At 39.4% G+C, this 16,015-nt stretch overlaps 2 protein-coding genes and 1 pseudogene across 6 annotated transcripts in view; all 3 read left to right on the forward strand.

Annotated features, from left to right (window-relative positions):
- Positions 1 to 16,015, forward strand: part of LOC148721943 (uncharacterized) — a 547,091-nt pseudogene that overhangs the window by 128,096 nt on the left and 402,980 nt on the right. The window lies entirely within an intron of this gene.
- The window catches only part of LOC111333301 (nuclear pore complex protein Nup85), a 48,231-nt gene that overhangs the window by 27,900 nt on the left and 4,316 nt on the right, over positions 1 to 16,015 (forward strand). For all 4 annotated transcript variants that reach the window (XR_015992636.1, XR_015992637.1, XM_022938841.2 and 1 more), the window contains 5 exons: positions 583 to 614; positions 1,983 to 2,083; positions 2,257 to 2,356; positions 11,403 to 11,454; positions 12,012 to 12,182. Coding sequence is in view for 2 of the 4 variants with exons in the window: in XM_022938841.2 (XP_022794576.2) it covers positions 583 to 614; positions 1,983 to 2,083; positions 2,257 to 2,356; positions 11,403 to 11,454; positions 12,012 to 12,182 (456 nt within the window). In the remaining 2 variants the exon portion in view is untranslated. The remainder of the gene's footprint in view (positions 1 to 582; positions 615 to 1,982; positions 2,084 to 2,256; positions 2,357 to 11,402; positions 11,455 to 12,011; positions 12,183 to 16,015) is intronic.
- Positions 3,218 to 16,015, forward strand: part of LOC111333298 (uncharacterized) — a 99,878-nt gene continuing 87,080 nt past the window's right edge. Inside the window, exon 1 of the mRNA XM_088736583.1 lies at positions 3,218 to 3,232. The gene's annotated coding sequence lies outside the window, so the exon portion shown is untranslated. The remainder of the gene's footprint in view (positions 3,233 to 16,015) is intronic.

Here is a 16,015-nt window from a genome sequence, read left to right on the forward strand (position 1 = left end):
TTGTCGCGACTTTGAAAACAGTGTAGCTCGGAGCTCTGTAAGACATGCAAGAATAAGTCTAACCTGCGTAACTGACGGGTTTGGGTGCGGAATTTGAGTTCGGATTCGACAGCCGTTTTCATAACTCCGCCTCTTGAAGCTTCTAAGCACGGACAAAATTGCCTATGGCTACCTCAAATGCCAAAAAGGATTTGAGTAAGGGTATTCAGGGTTGAAATAGATTGACGCGGATTACAGATTGGCTCTGACGACGGGCGAACGCTGGAAATGTTCGCTTAACAATATCTTTATGGTGGCCAATTCACATAATCGACTCGGTTGGTAAAACCAAATTAGCAGCACCAAAGTTTCCTTAGAGACCTACCCCCCTATACTCACAGAATCAGGGAATACAAATGATGAACTGAAATTATTTCGGCAAACTCTCTTAAGAGCACAACTTGTGACCAATTTCCTCTATCTGATCCATGACACTACTTTGTTTCAAAGTGAATACACTTGACCATAATAATCTGGCCAGTTCATGAATTTACCAGTCTGTATAAATTCTAACTCTCTTGCGTTGTTTTCTTTTGTTTTTAGGACTCTACTTTTGCAGCTTTTATCTCGGAAAGGTATGAATCGTACTTCTTGGTCGTTTTTAATCTCTTTTCTTAAATTTGAGCGAAGTATAGAGAATGGTCATGACTTTTCAACCGAACTGCGTTATCTTAAGGGGCCTTCGAGCAAGTTATTTTAGTTCGATTTTCGCTTACTATCATCGGATGTGGTGTGTTTAGGACACAACTGCATAAGAATCGTGTCGTCTAAATCCTAATTAAGTCAACTCTGCGAGGTCGTAGCTGCCATCAATATTAAATGAAGAAAGTTGTGTACAATATTCGATTAATATACTCAATCGCGAATGTACGTGAAAACGGTGTCCACACGTTTAACGCAATCGCAAGCGCAGTTCGGGGAAGCTTTTTTTTTCTTTTTTTCTGAAATAGCCACGGAGACGAGGCTCTGCCGCATAACATTTCCAAAAATAAACATTAGCGTGACTACTTCTTCTGCTCAAAGCAAAATGAAATTTGAGCCTACGTAGCTTGAGAAACATTTGTGAAAAAATTAGATGTGTTAACTAGAGCGCTTTTTGACTGAATGTCGAAAAACCAAGACCAAAGTAATCTCATTAGCCATTCAGATAAAAAGAAATATCACGAGCACCAAGTGAGAACGCAAAGTACAAACAAGCAAATTGACCGAAACTCCAGAAAACGCGAGTGGCAAATCGCGATAAATTTTCATGTTATGAATCTGATTGTTTGATATGCTGGCGCGATTTTGTTTTGGATCAATCAAATAGCAAAGTAAAACAAAACCAAAGCAATTTTGAATTACTCTGGACACTCAATTGAAAAAATTTTCTCTTCTATGTCATAAAACATACCTTTTCTGGTCAAAAGTCAGCTCCGGTAGCTCGGAATTATTACAGAACTTAAGGAGAGACGATTTTGCGACGCGGACGGCGAAGAGAGAAGAATAAAACTAATTCTGGCGCACTTTGGCGCCAATGTATCGACAGTGAGGTCTCCATTTTAGCACTTTAAACCAAACTTTGCTGACCATAAAGTTGTAGTGAGCATCAGGAATGAGAACTTTTAACTTCCGGCTGCCGTTCACGTCTCAAAACCGTTTGTGCTCAAGCTCCCTTTTTTGTGTTACCTTGCGTTATCCCTCATTCTGGCACTTGATTTTGCATTGCATCGGTTCACTAGTGTGGAATACAAACGCAAGCGCAAATGCAGGTAGGGGCAAATGAAACTTTTTTCACTTCTTGTGCCGATGCTGGTGTTTTTGTTTCGATTTTCGTTTGGCCGGTTCCTATATGTGTTTCCATGCCGACTAACCTTCGCCTTCAGGCGGTAAGTGGTGCCAAGATTTTCTTTGTGAATTAGTCAATTAAATCTAAGTGTTCTATCGCCTTATCAATTTGACAGGTTTCTGACTGAGTACTGTAAGAGCGGGGGATTTTCAAATCTGGACCTGATTGACAATCTTGGATCCGCCATGCTCTTAAGCGATCGACTAACGTTTCTTGGTAAGTCCAGACTTAAAGATTTTTTCGGTTATATGTCGATAGAGCACCGATGACGAATATGACTACGTTTTTCGTTGATGTGTCGCGAACTTTCCGATGGAGTTTGGGTGCTTACTGGTTATAAACTCTGTTTACTTTGCCATTTTGTTTCTCTAATTTTCTTTTTTCTACAGGGAAATATCGCGAGTTTCATAAGATGTACGAAGAAAGCAATTTTCATGAAGCTGCCAATTTGCTGATTTCTTTGCTGACATCAAAGCTCGCTCCACAAAGGTGAATCAAATACTAGCACTTCTTTATTCTTCCTGCCTCTTGTCAACTTAAGCAAAGGTAGACTGCGTTGTGTAAACCCACTTACAAGAGGAACTAAACTGATACGAAACATTTTAATGCACCAAATTCACTCTATTATTATTTTCACTCAATATTTCTTGTTTTTATGACTGTTACTCAGTGATTACATGCTTCAACTCTTTTGGCTCGGTCCTGCTCATGTTTGGCTATTGTTCAGCGAAGCCCGGTTCGTAGTCGACTCGTGTTCGGTTCGTGTTCGGTTCCTGCAGAGCTTGTTCTCGGCTCATGTACAGCTGGCATTCAAGCAGTGTCTGGCTCGTATTCGGATCATGCTCAACTCGTTTCAAGCTCATACTCGGCTCAAATTCGGGCTTTGCTCGACGTGTCCAGGCTATGCTCAGCTTGTAAACGGTTTATGCCTGGCTCGTTCTCAGCTCGAACACAACTTGAAACCGTCTCTTGTTTGGCTTCGATACTTTACCCGCTTGGCCTAAATTTTAGTGAAGTATGAGTTTGTAATCTATGCAAGAGAAGGGCTTAGGAAGAGTCCTCTTGTTCTGACCCGCCCCTGCCCCCGCCCCCGCCCCCGCCCCCACCCCCACCTCACTCGCGTTTCTCAGTTTGGGCAATGTTTCATCTGTCTTAATACCGTTTCTGCTGTCATCTATGTCTCGCTTTTACACGGTTTGCTCAATGGCGAATTTGCTCAACTGTTTTCTTTTTTTTTTTTTTTTTTACTAAATCTGAAAAAGTGATTGACTTCCAAAGATTATAGAAAAACTGATAGATAGATAGATAGAAACTTTATTTCAATAGGGTAACTCCTTCAGTTTTTTTGTACAAGGAAAAAAACCGCTATTCATAGAGGCCCTACATATATGATAAACTAAATTGGATAGAAATGATAGTGATAATTAAGTACAAATAAAAATAGCTATGAAATGTAATATAAAGGACTTAAAAATTAAATTACAAGGAAAGTCATAAAAATCTTAAAAACTAAATCTGATTAAAAATTACACAACCATGATAGCAAAGGGCCTTTTTCGTACATTCTAACTTTATAGATGGGAGTCAAAGTTTACCACTGCTCCTTGTTGTTCTGGGCAATACATCCTTGTTACAATTAAAGTCGTGCATAAAGAACTGTGGACAACGGTTACTTCAACATTTCTTAACTAGATTGCGTATATGGCTCTCACGCCTTTTTTCCAGAGTTACATAACCTAAGAAATCTAGCGCTTTTTCGCTGCTCCCCAGACGACAGTTTGTAGGGGCATCTTATTAATAATTTCAATTGAAATAGGTTAGGATGTACCAGAGGCCAAAGTAGCTGTTGTGAAGAAGTGACCATATTGACTTAAATCTCTTTAACATCGCACTCTTACGATCAAGTATGATGTAATTTCCTTTTCTAAGCGCCATAAATTTTCTTGAGCAGTAGGAAAGAAAATTTACCCAGTAGCCGATAAGATTTTCCCCACACCGTATCTAACTGGCCCCGGTTGTTCAAAGCTTGGATAAAGCTATCCTCTGGATAAATCCCTATCCGGTAGATAGTGCAGTACCTTTTTGTTAACACTTATCCGCTGGGTAGCAATTTATCCGTCGGATAGCGTTATCTGTCTGCCCTTTGATCGACTGAGGTCTGTTGGATAATGTAGTGGTATTTATGGTAGAAGTTAGTTATTAGTTGGTGTGTGATGTAGCAGACTTAAGTCTCCAACAGGATCATGGGATCTGAAGCTCAAACCTAGTGTTGTGCGTTCTTTATGAGTGGCAGTAAAGCAATTTTATGGTAAACTTATCACCCATTCCTCTAGTGTCCTCCATCCCACCTCACCCCACCCCGCCCCTGGGAAAAAGTACTTATTCCGTTACGATATACCCAAAAAATAGGGGGTGAGGTGGGAAGTGATTTGGTATTTTATTTTATCCGCTAATGTACTGTCTTGGAGCTGCCAAGTTCATATGATAACTTAGGAAAGCCCACGCATCCAGACTGAAATCATATCTCGACGCTCGACTAAAATTCACCCGCTCACAACATGGGATATCTGGCAAAGTCTTATAAATCCAATTTAAACCAAACCGGTCGAAACAATACATACGTCTAATTTTAGAGGATGTGTAATCCGTTTTTCGTTTTGATTGATCCTGGTTGTCTCATCTCGCCAGTGGTATGATGATCTAGCAACTCCCATTCGGAAATGTCTGAAAATTTCTACATTTTTTTCTAACTTTATTTAGGAGGGCTAAAAATAAACGGGAAGGCGACCTTGCGAGCTCGTCAAAATACTGCGCACTCCGTGAAAATACCAAGCCGTACCACACACCAAAACGTCTACTAAGATATCAGACGTATATCTTTCTTTCCTTCAATTTGGCAAATGTCGTTTGGGTGCTATAAAGTAAAGTAAACGTAACTAAGTAACTAAGCTCCTTCAACGACGGTTGGTGTCCCTGGCTGTTAGTTTTGTTTTAATTTTAACCACCATTCCTCATCGAAAGGGAAAAGTCTGGATGATTTAAGCAAGAGGTTTGTGAATCCAACACATCGATTGCTTTGTTTCGTCTGAGTTGCATCTTTAGCTCGACAAGTCAATAGTTCTTTTTTTTCTTTTTAATTTCATAGTTTTTATATGTACGTAGAGATCGCATTACCGAGTCGGCTTTGCATAGATTACTTTTTCGTTTTGGTTTTTTAGACATGAAGTTTGTAAGTTAACACAATTGGGTTACCGAAAAGAGCAATTGGTGTGTTGGTTTTTAGAAAACGGGACTTCTTCTCAGTCTTTTTATCGAATAAAACTAAATAACCCAATAGCACTTAAAGTGAAGAAACTGCATGAGATAATCTTTTCACGTATGATGCACGATCCTTCGCAGTAGATAGCGCAATTTATGCGATAGCGAAAATCAGACCTGAAAAAAATCAGACCTGAAAAAAATCAGACCTGAAAAAATAAATCAGACCTGAAAAAATAAATCAGACCTGAAAAAAGTCAGACCTGTACCCTTGTATCTGATTTATCATCACGGGTCTATTACGAATCAACTTAACGGCCTGCTCCCAGATGGCTTGTTAGCTCAATTGGTAGAGCGCTGCACTAGTATCGCAGAGGTCAGTGGTTGGAATCCCGTACAGGCCTGATTTTTTTCAGGTCCGATTTTCGCTATTGCATAAATAGCGCTATCTACTGCGAAGGATCGTGCATCATACGTATCTAATACCGCAGTTCAAAATATATGAACTTCATATATTCACAGTATCTGATTTATCATCACGAGTTTATTACGAATCAACTTAACGGCCTGCTCCCAGATGGCTTGTTAGCTCAATTGGTAGAGCGCTGCACTAGTATCGCAGAGGTCAGTGGTTCGAATCCCGTACAGGCCTGATTTTTCTCAGGTCTGATTTTCGCTATTGCATAAATACCGCTATCTACTGCGAAGGATCGTGCATCATACGTATTTAATACCGCAGTTCAAAATATATGAACTTCATATATTCATTGTATATAATCTTTTCAGTCACCTTGACCTATCCAAGTCGGCAATTTGAGACAAGGTTTTGTTTTTTTTCGTCTCGTTTTTAGACTGATTCGGGAATTAAAAATAAACTTGGCTTTACTCTCGTTATAGGTGGCATTCAAAGACCACCTGAACCGTCCTTTTGCTATTCAAATTGACCTTGGGCGGAATAAGCTGTCCAAGAGCTCAGAAATTAGTAAGAGTAAGGTTGCAAAGTCAAAGAGAGTCAAAGAATTAAGTCCTTCAGACAAGACAAGTTTAACTGATGAGGTCAAGGCTGTGGTATTTTAAGGCAATTCTTGTTGACCCGTGCACTCCAGAAGATCTAAATATGAAATCTTTGCACTGTCTCTTATTCACTTTTTACACATCTGAGTTTGGAAATTTAGCGCTGAATCAAACAGTGTCCCTTGTTTCGCAGTTGTCAGCAGCTTTCAGTCTGCCTGGAAATGTATAGGTATTGTAAGGAGAAATCACGTCGTGATCACGTCAGGCTTTATTAGGAGATCTTAACAAGGAGAGAAAAAGAGATTTCCTACCACATCTTCTTGAAAATTCCCGTAAAAAACGGACAGTTTTAAGCTGGATGAATCCTCAATGCACATATTCATTTATTTTGTTAAGGAAGAACTCTCCATAACGTCTATTTTCGTATTGATGGCAACGAGCAGAATTTGATTATCGGATTTCAGAGAAAACGGTCTTCTTTTGAAGTGTCGGAACTTTGGTAAACTGTCGCTTAAAGGTGTCGATGTGGTAACAGGAGACAAATCTCTGCCCTACACCCTTTCCAGCGTCCTGTTCATACTTAGCGTAAATAAATTGAGAAATAAAGAATGTAAATTCCTACCGGATTGTAGGGGAAACTGGTCTCTTCTGAAGAGTTCGAACCTTTAGTGAATTGTCGCTAAAACTTGTCGGTGCGGTATCGGAAGACCAATTGCGCCTTATACTCTTTGTTGGCGTCTTTCGCATACCTAGCGTGCGTTATTTTTAGATGATGATGATGATGAACTTAATTCATGTGTCAATTATAAAATAGCAGTAATGAAACCACTAAGTAAGGACACAACAAGATAATTTAAATAAAATAATAAATAACTAAGTATTAATATACGATTAAATAGCATAAAATATACGAATAAATAGCAGAATTAGGCTAGGGGACCTTAAGACGTGGGCGGGGGAGGGGGGGTGGGGAGGAATAGTCTGAGCCTAACTAAGATATAACTAAGAATCATGCACTGCAGACCAAGCAAGCCCACACAGCCACCATCGTCCATTAACATTCTAAATCCAATTAAATTAGAAAAGAAATGCGTCATTTTCCACCGGATTTTAGGGAAAAATGGTTCGGACCTATCGAGAAATGGCGCTAAAAGTTGTCGGCGCGGTAACGGAAGAACCCCTCCTTCCCTCGCACGTTGCTGTAAACATCCCGTTATTAATTCGCTTGTTTTAAATGATTACTACGTCTTACTACCAACGCAAATTTGAAAGAGGTGATGCCCTTGCCGATCCCACAAACAATTGAATTCATAAATCTTTTTTCAGTGGTCGCCTTCCTCACTTTGAATTATTTTAACACTCACATGTGTAGCATCTGTCTCAATTTCCTTTGTAACCTATTGTGTTCAATCGTTTTTACTTAGTAACCGTCTCGTTTTTATCACAGGCGGCCCAAGCCTTCTTTGAGAGCCACACAGGGAACACAATTTGCATATCGATTTATAAGGATTTGTATGGGATTTTCTAGAAGATATCCATAGAGATAGTTAAAAGTGAAAATATTAAATAAAAATGGCTTACCTTATTCCATACGTGTGTTGTTTGCTTCTGGTGTCGTTATTTTACCGATTTCACTTGATTTAAGCGGTTTTTTTGTATCCTGGTTCTCAACCACAGAAAGAGAAGAGAAAACCAGGATTAAAAAAACCGCTTAAATCAAGTGAAATCGGTAAAATAACGATACCAGGAGCAAACAACACACGTATGAAATAAGGTAAACCATTTTTATTTAATATTTTCACTTTTAACTATCTCTATGGATATCTTGTGGAAAATCCCATTCAAATCCTTATAAATCGATATGCAAATTCTGTTCCTTGTGTGGTTCTCAAAGAGAGCTTGGGCTGCCTGTGGTTTTTATTAGATGAGGCGCTGCGGCGTTGGCGAATTTTTTTTTATTCTTTTGCGACCCAGTGGCAACGCTTGTTTGGCTGTGGCGTTTATTTGAGACCGATTCTCATTTTTTTCCCCTTGTTTTTCTCCAAAATGGTGCCAAGGGATGTTGACAGAAAGACACTCGCACAATTAATTTGTCAATCAATGCCATTTACGCTACTTGCTTGCTTTATGTTTCCAAAGCTTTCAACTTGACTGCTGCCCTCCCTCCCCGCTGCTGCCCTGCCTCCCCGCCTCCCCCCCCCCCTCGAGAAAAACCTAGAAATGTAGGTAACTATGGTCATTTCGAAATAAATGGAAATACAGGAAAATAAGTTTCTCAAGCTATGTTAGGCAAATGAATAAAGGCTGATAGTTTCGAAAGAAACTGTTTGGGGCTGCGTCGGTGGAAGTAACGAAATAATTTGGATATATCAACAAAGTTGAAATGGTAAATTGGCCACCGTAACGATTACAAAAGCTGACGTTTCGAGCTTTAGCCCTTCGTCGGAGCTAGCGTTAGCCCTTCGTTCGAGCGTTAGCCCTTCGTCGTTAGCCCTCCTCCGACGAAGGGCTAACGCTCGAAACGTCAGCTTTTGTAATCGTTACGTTGGCCAATTTACCATTTCAACTTTGTTGATATATCCAAATTATTATGTTAGGCAAAGTTGTACTCTACAATAGCATGTATTTCGCTGAATTCCCCGAGTAAGCGCTGCATTGCTAGCCGTAGTGTTTTTTCCAGAGTGGCGCATATTATGCAATTTTTGCTCTCGAATGAATTCGGAGGGTAGCATTTAATCGAGTGAATGCGGTATACTATCTTGTTCCGGGGTTAATTGTGACTTTCCTTTTATCTTGCGACGCCTACTTTTGAGTATCTCACACATACTAATTATGGGTCAAATTTGTACTAGAGGTCGTTGCAAGGAGTGCTTTGTAGTTGATCGCAAACAATTTTGGTACAACTTCGTCCAATTTTTTCAAGAATTCTTGCCTAAGGCTCCTGTTACCATCGTGTCTAAGGAAATCCAACCTTCCGTTGCGTAAAGGAAGGCTTACAGGTATTGTATTGAACCTCGAAATTTAAAGGTAAATACGACAAGTTCAAAGAAGAGTTAATCTATATTAAGTGCGTTGTTTGTTCCATTCTTTAGTGTCGGCGGACGTGCGATGATACACGAACATAGCCTTTGGGGGCGTAAATTTTTTCAGGAAGTTTTTACTTTTTAATTGACTTTTCCCCGTTTAGGAAAACTCAGCTTTTACTGACGTTAGCCGGTTCTGTTTTTGGAACAACGTCATCTCTGTTGTTCATTCGTGACGGCAAAAATGCACCGTAATGGCTCTGTTTGCCGCAGTTATAAATATTCGGCCCTCGAATCACGACATCTCCGCAAATATTTTCCTCCAACTCCTCTTTGTGTGCAACCGCAGCGTCACGAAAACACCTCTGTCTTTGAAACTCGACAACTTTTTGCAATAAAGGAACGCCAACGCGATGAATTTTTTTGCGCCAATGACAGTATTATTTCCTTGAAGGAACTCAATGGAAGAAAAATAATAATTAGAGCATAAAATGAGAGCCCGTGACCTCCGTTTGCCCGCCTCTTTGGAGACAATTAAAACTGACATCCTTATTTCAATGATATCTTGAGAGTATTAGTTCTTCAAGCGGTGTTTTATGGCGGCATTGGCTCTGTGGAACTTGCACGCAAACAGAAACAACGTGAAGCTACCGGCAAACTTTAAAACTTCTTTTTAGGCGGACATTTCGTTTGATAAAATTGAATGATAATAACCAGAAGCTTTAGGTCATATGGACAGGACAAATTGGGCAACTTAGAAAACAGTGTTCGATCTTAGGACTCCGTGACAGACCTTTAGTATGCTCGCATCTTAGAGTATATAGTTTACAACGATATTGCTGCTTGCTCTGAAAGAAAACAAAGCCTCAAGCAAACGCGACGTGAATTAAATATATTGCGCTTGGACCAGCGCCGGATAGTTTTGTGGTATTACGGAAAGTAATTGTAGATTGATTGCTGTGGCCAATGGGCTTAAGTGGGCAGTGTAGTCTCCAACAAGCGCCCACTGGTCTCTGTCGTGCATTCAGTACGCTTTGATCGAATTATTTGGGTTTGGTGCTTCAATGAATATCAGGAGAAGGATTATAAGGGAATGTGCGGTAATCGTAAGGCAGGGCCCAGTTGAATAAATAGAGGATAACGCTATCCAACGGATAAATCGCTGTCTAGCGAATACGTGATGGCAAAACATACTACGCCAGGGGCGGATCCAATAATTTTTGATTGGGGGGGGGGTCCAAACTTTGGTTCAGAAAAGACTGTTGGACTCTTTTGAGGCAAATTACTTCTCCCCCACACCACCAGTTGTGGTTGCACGTTATAATTCCTCGGTTGCTTAGCGTTTACTTGGATTCATTAAACAGATCAGCTCGTTAAAATGATATACGATCCTGTCGATGTAAGAATTTCAATTTCAAAGTTGTAAGCGTCAGGTTTGTTAGGGACGGGGGGGGTCCGGACCCCCTGGATCCGGCATTGTACGCTATCCACCGGATAGAGATTGATCCAATGGATAGCGTTATCCGACCTTCGAACAACCGGGGGGTGAGGTCTTTTAACGGGTAGGCCAGCCTTGAGTTTGCTTTTTCAAGTCATGGTACTTTAGAGTATGGCGTAGAATTTTCTTTACTTCTCTTGAAATTTGGCCAGAGTGTTACCTCTTGTATTCATTTCTTTTTTAATAAAAGTACTTTTTCACATTTTTTCTACTTTCTTATTGGTGCATATTAAGTGTAAAATATAAAACAGTATTTTAACCTTTTCTTTTAAAACATTTTATCCTGATATCGTTAAAAAAAAAGGTTGCGAATGTTTATCGTGTTGAAGTACAACAATAATTATCTGGCGTTCATCTCACTCGGCTGAGTTTGGGATTGGTTGATCTTCAACAGCTCTGATTGGCCTATTCCAATTTATGTTGTTTTTGTTTTTGTGATGTGTTCCCTTAACGGTCTGCCATCCTTCGGCATCCATGTTTTCGATGATGTCTTTAACGAAATGCCTGACATACTCCGCAGTTTTTCACTGTCTGGTGTTGTGGGCGTTCTCGAGGTCATCAGATGTGTGGATCCGTTGAAAAGAGAAAGACTGAAATTGTAAACGCAGGGGTTTTCGTTAAGAAACTATGCGATGTCCGTTCTCGATGAAATGCCGTTTTCAGTTAAAAATTGTTCCAAGCAGTCTTCTACGTGACAATGTTTCACTGACATCCATGGCTTCATTTTTTGTGTGACTTTCAGGTTGTGGCTGACGCTGCTAACGGATACCTTACCTCTCCTGGAACATAAAGAGGTAAATTTGCGGAAGTTACTCTGCTCAAAGAACCAGGGGTTATCTTAGCTCAAAAAAAATTGTAGGCATTTTCTCCAAAACGTTTGCATAGTTCTGAGAATTATGCCCCAACGGAACGAAATTTGATTTAAGATCATACCTTTCCTACCCTCAACTTGGGAAATTCTTTTTTTACAGTGTACCCACTCCATCAGGACAGAGGATTATTCCTGTAAAACTTAAAGTAGTTCTCACAAATCTAATTCAAACACAGACAGACATCAATATGTGATTGAGATCACGATCAATGCGCAAATTTAACTCCTGTAAAGTGTTGATGTTGCACTGTCAAACGCACTCAGTTCTCAATCGCGGTGAAAAAGTCACAGCGACAGCTATTCTCATCGTTGTCGTTACTTGATCACGCAACCGTTTGGTTGGATGACCGTAGCATTACGTGACAACACTACATTCGAGTAGCTAGGGTGGATGGCTAAGGGAAACATCACTTGACGAAATACTCTCTATTCCTTTTTTCGTTTCCCTCCGAACATAATGCTGAATCCTTGATTTCTTAGGTGATCTTCTCAAGCGCACAGACATACGAACTTATGCACTGCCTCGAAGCAATAAGGCTCTCGTTCAGGACCAAGGAGTACCTGGACCATCCTGACAAGGAACCAACCGATGAGCCCTTGATCAGACCTTTAACACAAGGTCCAGGACCACAGTCAGTTAAGAGTACTAAGGTAACAAGACCCTGTTGAATGTTCTGACAGAGTATCTCAACTAGTGTATTATTATTATTGTTATTTTAATTCATTTTTTTTTGGCCAACTTTTTGTTTGTTTTGATTTCATGCGACAAAGATAGTGCTTGCTCATTTTGCTCGAAATCTAGCTCATTTCCTCGTCAAAGTTATTTATGACACTGTTAGAAACACGTGAGAGCGGAAATTGGAAATGGCGCCGTTTTCTTACTAAATCTCGCCTGGATGATATTGACACGCATGAGTGGAGGTCTGGTACTTTCGAAATGTAATACTGTAGGTATAAAAGTTGGGTGACTTTTTTAATTTCTGTCTTCTCTTTAAGTTTTGAATCAAAGCGAACACTGACCTACTGAATTTCTTCCAGTTCTTAATATTCCTTTCATTTTTTTTTGGCCAATTCTTTTACCTGTCAACACCGGTTATCATCGTCAATAGTTGTTTTTCATCGTTTTATGTCGTTTCCACTAACTAAAAACATTTCCGTTTTACTGATCTTTCTCAGCCGGTGTAGTTACTCTGCATGTGTTTCGCAGCTGTTGGGAACGCCGAAATTTTAAGTATGGCAGCTATTTAGAAAAGATATGAAAATTGTTCGAAGTCAAAACTAGTTTAAATGGTGTTATAACCTGGTTACTTGCCGGTCACAGTTGTTCATTATGGAATCATGATTCTGAGGAATACTTCTGTTGAGTTAGAGAGCAAATTGTCTGCCTGCTGTACGAATTCAAGAGGTAAACGTCTATCATCGGGTCTCTTCCGTCTCTCCGCCTTGCGGGAAATAGATGGAATAACAGCCAATAGATCTATAGACAAGTGTTTTCATCGAGTTGGCGAAACATGTTTCTCAGTAATAGTCCTTGTAAGCATCGTCTGGTCCGTTTTTTATTTAAAGAATATTATCCTTGAAAGTGTTATCGATTTCAGGTCATTTGTGGCCAGTTCGAGCGATGTTGTGGAGGCATGTGAGACTTTCCTTATTCGCTGATGTATCCGATCGGAAAATGGCAAGAGTTGGTCTTCCTTTTCCAATCTTTAACAGAAATAAACTCCCCAGTGCGCGATTCTCCCAACCATTCTCTGTCTTTCATTTGGTATTTGTAGTGAGAAGTATCTTTTTGACATCAAGGCACTCTGAATTTCCGTTCGTTGGTTTTATTATTATTATTATTATTATTATTATTATTATTATATTATTATTATTATTATTATTATTATTATTATTATTATTATCTTTTCTGTTGGTTGATGAGTGTTTTTTAGTACATTTATTTAAAACCAAAAATGCCGCCACTTTTTTTCTATTTGTTGGAGACGGGAGGGGAATCGCAGTAGGAAATCGTTTTGAAACTACACGCGCATGTTAAAAACTTCGCATGTCTTTTCCCTTCCTCGTGTGTGGCTACTTTTAGAGCCTGGGTCCTTGCTAATGCCCCATTGTTGGGTGTTGTTCAGTTTCCGTGCGTTCAGCGTTATCGTACGTGCTATGGATATGTATATCTCCTTGGATTTCGGTCTCTATTTTCAGAACCTGTTGCCTAAGGCAATGTTTTTTCTCAGGTGTGTCGCGTTAATTTAGCTGCTGAGAGAAGTTTCCTCCCAGGTGATATGTTCTGTCAAGATAGTGAGGTTACGGTTTTTTCATTGGTCGGTTTTGCTAACAAGACAATCTTTTGAGGAGTTTTTCATAGATAGAAACTAAAAGACAATTCGATTACCAGTCTTCAATTACGGGAGAGATAGATAAATGTACTTAAGTAGAAAAGTAACGGAAATGGTTTAGTACAAGGCATGACCCTACGTAATAAAACTATTGATTGAATGTCACAGTTCGAAAAAGGTAGAGCCCTTCAGTTGTGCGATCCAACAGAAAATAAAATTAACGGAATTGATAGCTGCTAAAATGGGAAACAGGAAGAGTGCCAAATTGTCTTCTCCCTTTTTTTTTTTTCGTGTTTTTTCTTCTATGGTTTTCATTTCCGTTACTCGCCTGTTTCCCGTTTCTCAGTGTGAGATTTCATGGTCTGAAGTTGATCTAGAAGCAAAAAATGGTAATAAATGGTAAATTTCCTCTTCTATTGCTTTGAAAAATTGTTCTTATAAAAGATTTTCCGCTCTGCCAGAGGAGAACTACAGGTGTTATTTGCAGGTGACCTAAGCTACCTACTTTGATGTTTTAGTTTAAAATATGAAGAATTCACTGCACCCTCCAACAGAATCTTTATTTTGACATAAAATCAAGCGGTTATATTTTTTCCTTTTTTTTGTCTCGACAATACCTGTCTGTGAAATGGAAAACCATGGTAACCGAGTCGCCCGATAAAATTTTTCAATACTCTATTAACGCAAACCTCATGTAGGTCTAATGAAGAAACGATTTATAACTGTCGTTGTCGGGGAGGGGGGGGGGGGGGGAAGAAAGAAAGAAAATAATGTTTATAAATTTCTAGGCCGATAATTTTTCTTTTTTCCTCCGAGAAGCGGCAAACCTTTAAAGCTTTTAGAATAGAACTTCTTTTGAAAGACGTCGTTAACGAAACTATTCAAAAACACTTCTGAAGGACCGGCTTCTTTATTGCCCTCGATCGAAATTTGAAAACCGTGTTTATATCGTTAAGTTAATCTTTTCTTTCTCATTCAAGCAATGACTGAATTTAAATGGTCGACGACTTTGCCCGATGCATTTCAAAGAAGCCGCCTTTCTTCAAGCAGAAATAAATGTTTTATGTGTACTTAGCTGTTCACAGTGAGCCGTGGGGCGGTTTTGTTCGCAGAAAGGGAAGGCGCTGCGTCTAAAACGGACACCGAATCAAACAACACACTGCCGCTTTATCATAGAAACTATAATAACGCCCCTTCTTCGTGTCTTTAAAAAACTCACTCTTTTACGAAGTCGTAAAACGAAATGAACTTAGTTCATCCATTATAATTTCTTGCACGCACGTGCAGTGCCAATCGTGGTAATCATTCAGGCTTTTATCTTGTCGGAGTTTTCTTTGATGAATTATTGAGTTGGGTTCCCTGCTGAAGACCTCACTGACTGCTGATTTCCCACGTGCTTCTCAAGCGGAACTCGACTTACTGTTTTGGTAAATGGATGACAAATAATAATGTAAAATGCAGTCGTTGCTTGTAATGCGAACCTAGTGTCAAGAGGATAATTCTGCCCAAACATTAACAATCGTTTCATTAAACCATTGAATATCAACTCTCCTTCAGGAAAATGTCTCATGAAATAAGTGTTTTCGAAAAGTGTAATGTTACTCGTGTTAATTCTTGATTAAACCGAAATAATCGACGGCTTTTATAACCTAGCTTTACTTTGGCCTTCAGTTGGACTTCATGGATTTTAAGCGAATCATGGTGGCCTTTACCTGACGTAGTTTTGATTTGTGTTGGTTTTCGTTTACCTTCTCAAAAAAATTGTAATTTACGATTCAGATGAGGAAAGGGCTGGGTTCCATGCGAGTTGTTCACAGCAACATGGTTATAAATCTTTTTATTGTCAATTTTGATGCATTCTCGCCAAAATTTGTTTCCAATTAGTCTCAATCTTTACTGTCAGACAAAAATATTGATATTGGATACTTGTTTGTGATCTTATGCTATAATTTTGCATTACTTTCTTGTTTTATGTTTTGCACATTTCTTAGCATTCGCCAAAACGAGACGAGTGTTCTTCTCTTTCTTTTACATCTACATTAGAGTGGGAAAAAATTCCACTGGAAATATTGGTTTATCCTCGATTGTAAATCCCTGTATATGGGCTGTTTTCGTCAGCTGTTTCGTTCTAGGCATGCATAAAGTGTTTTT

The sequence above is a fragment of the Stylophora pistillata genome, chromosome 10 (assembly GCF_964205215.1).
Source record: "Stylophora pistillata chromosome 10, jaStyPist1.2, whole genome shotgun sequence".
In the NCBI taxonomy this organism is placed as follows: domain Eukaryota; kingdom Metazoa; phylum Cnidaria; class Anthozoa; order Scleractinia; family Pocilloporidae; genus Stylophora; species Stylophora pistillata.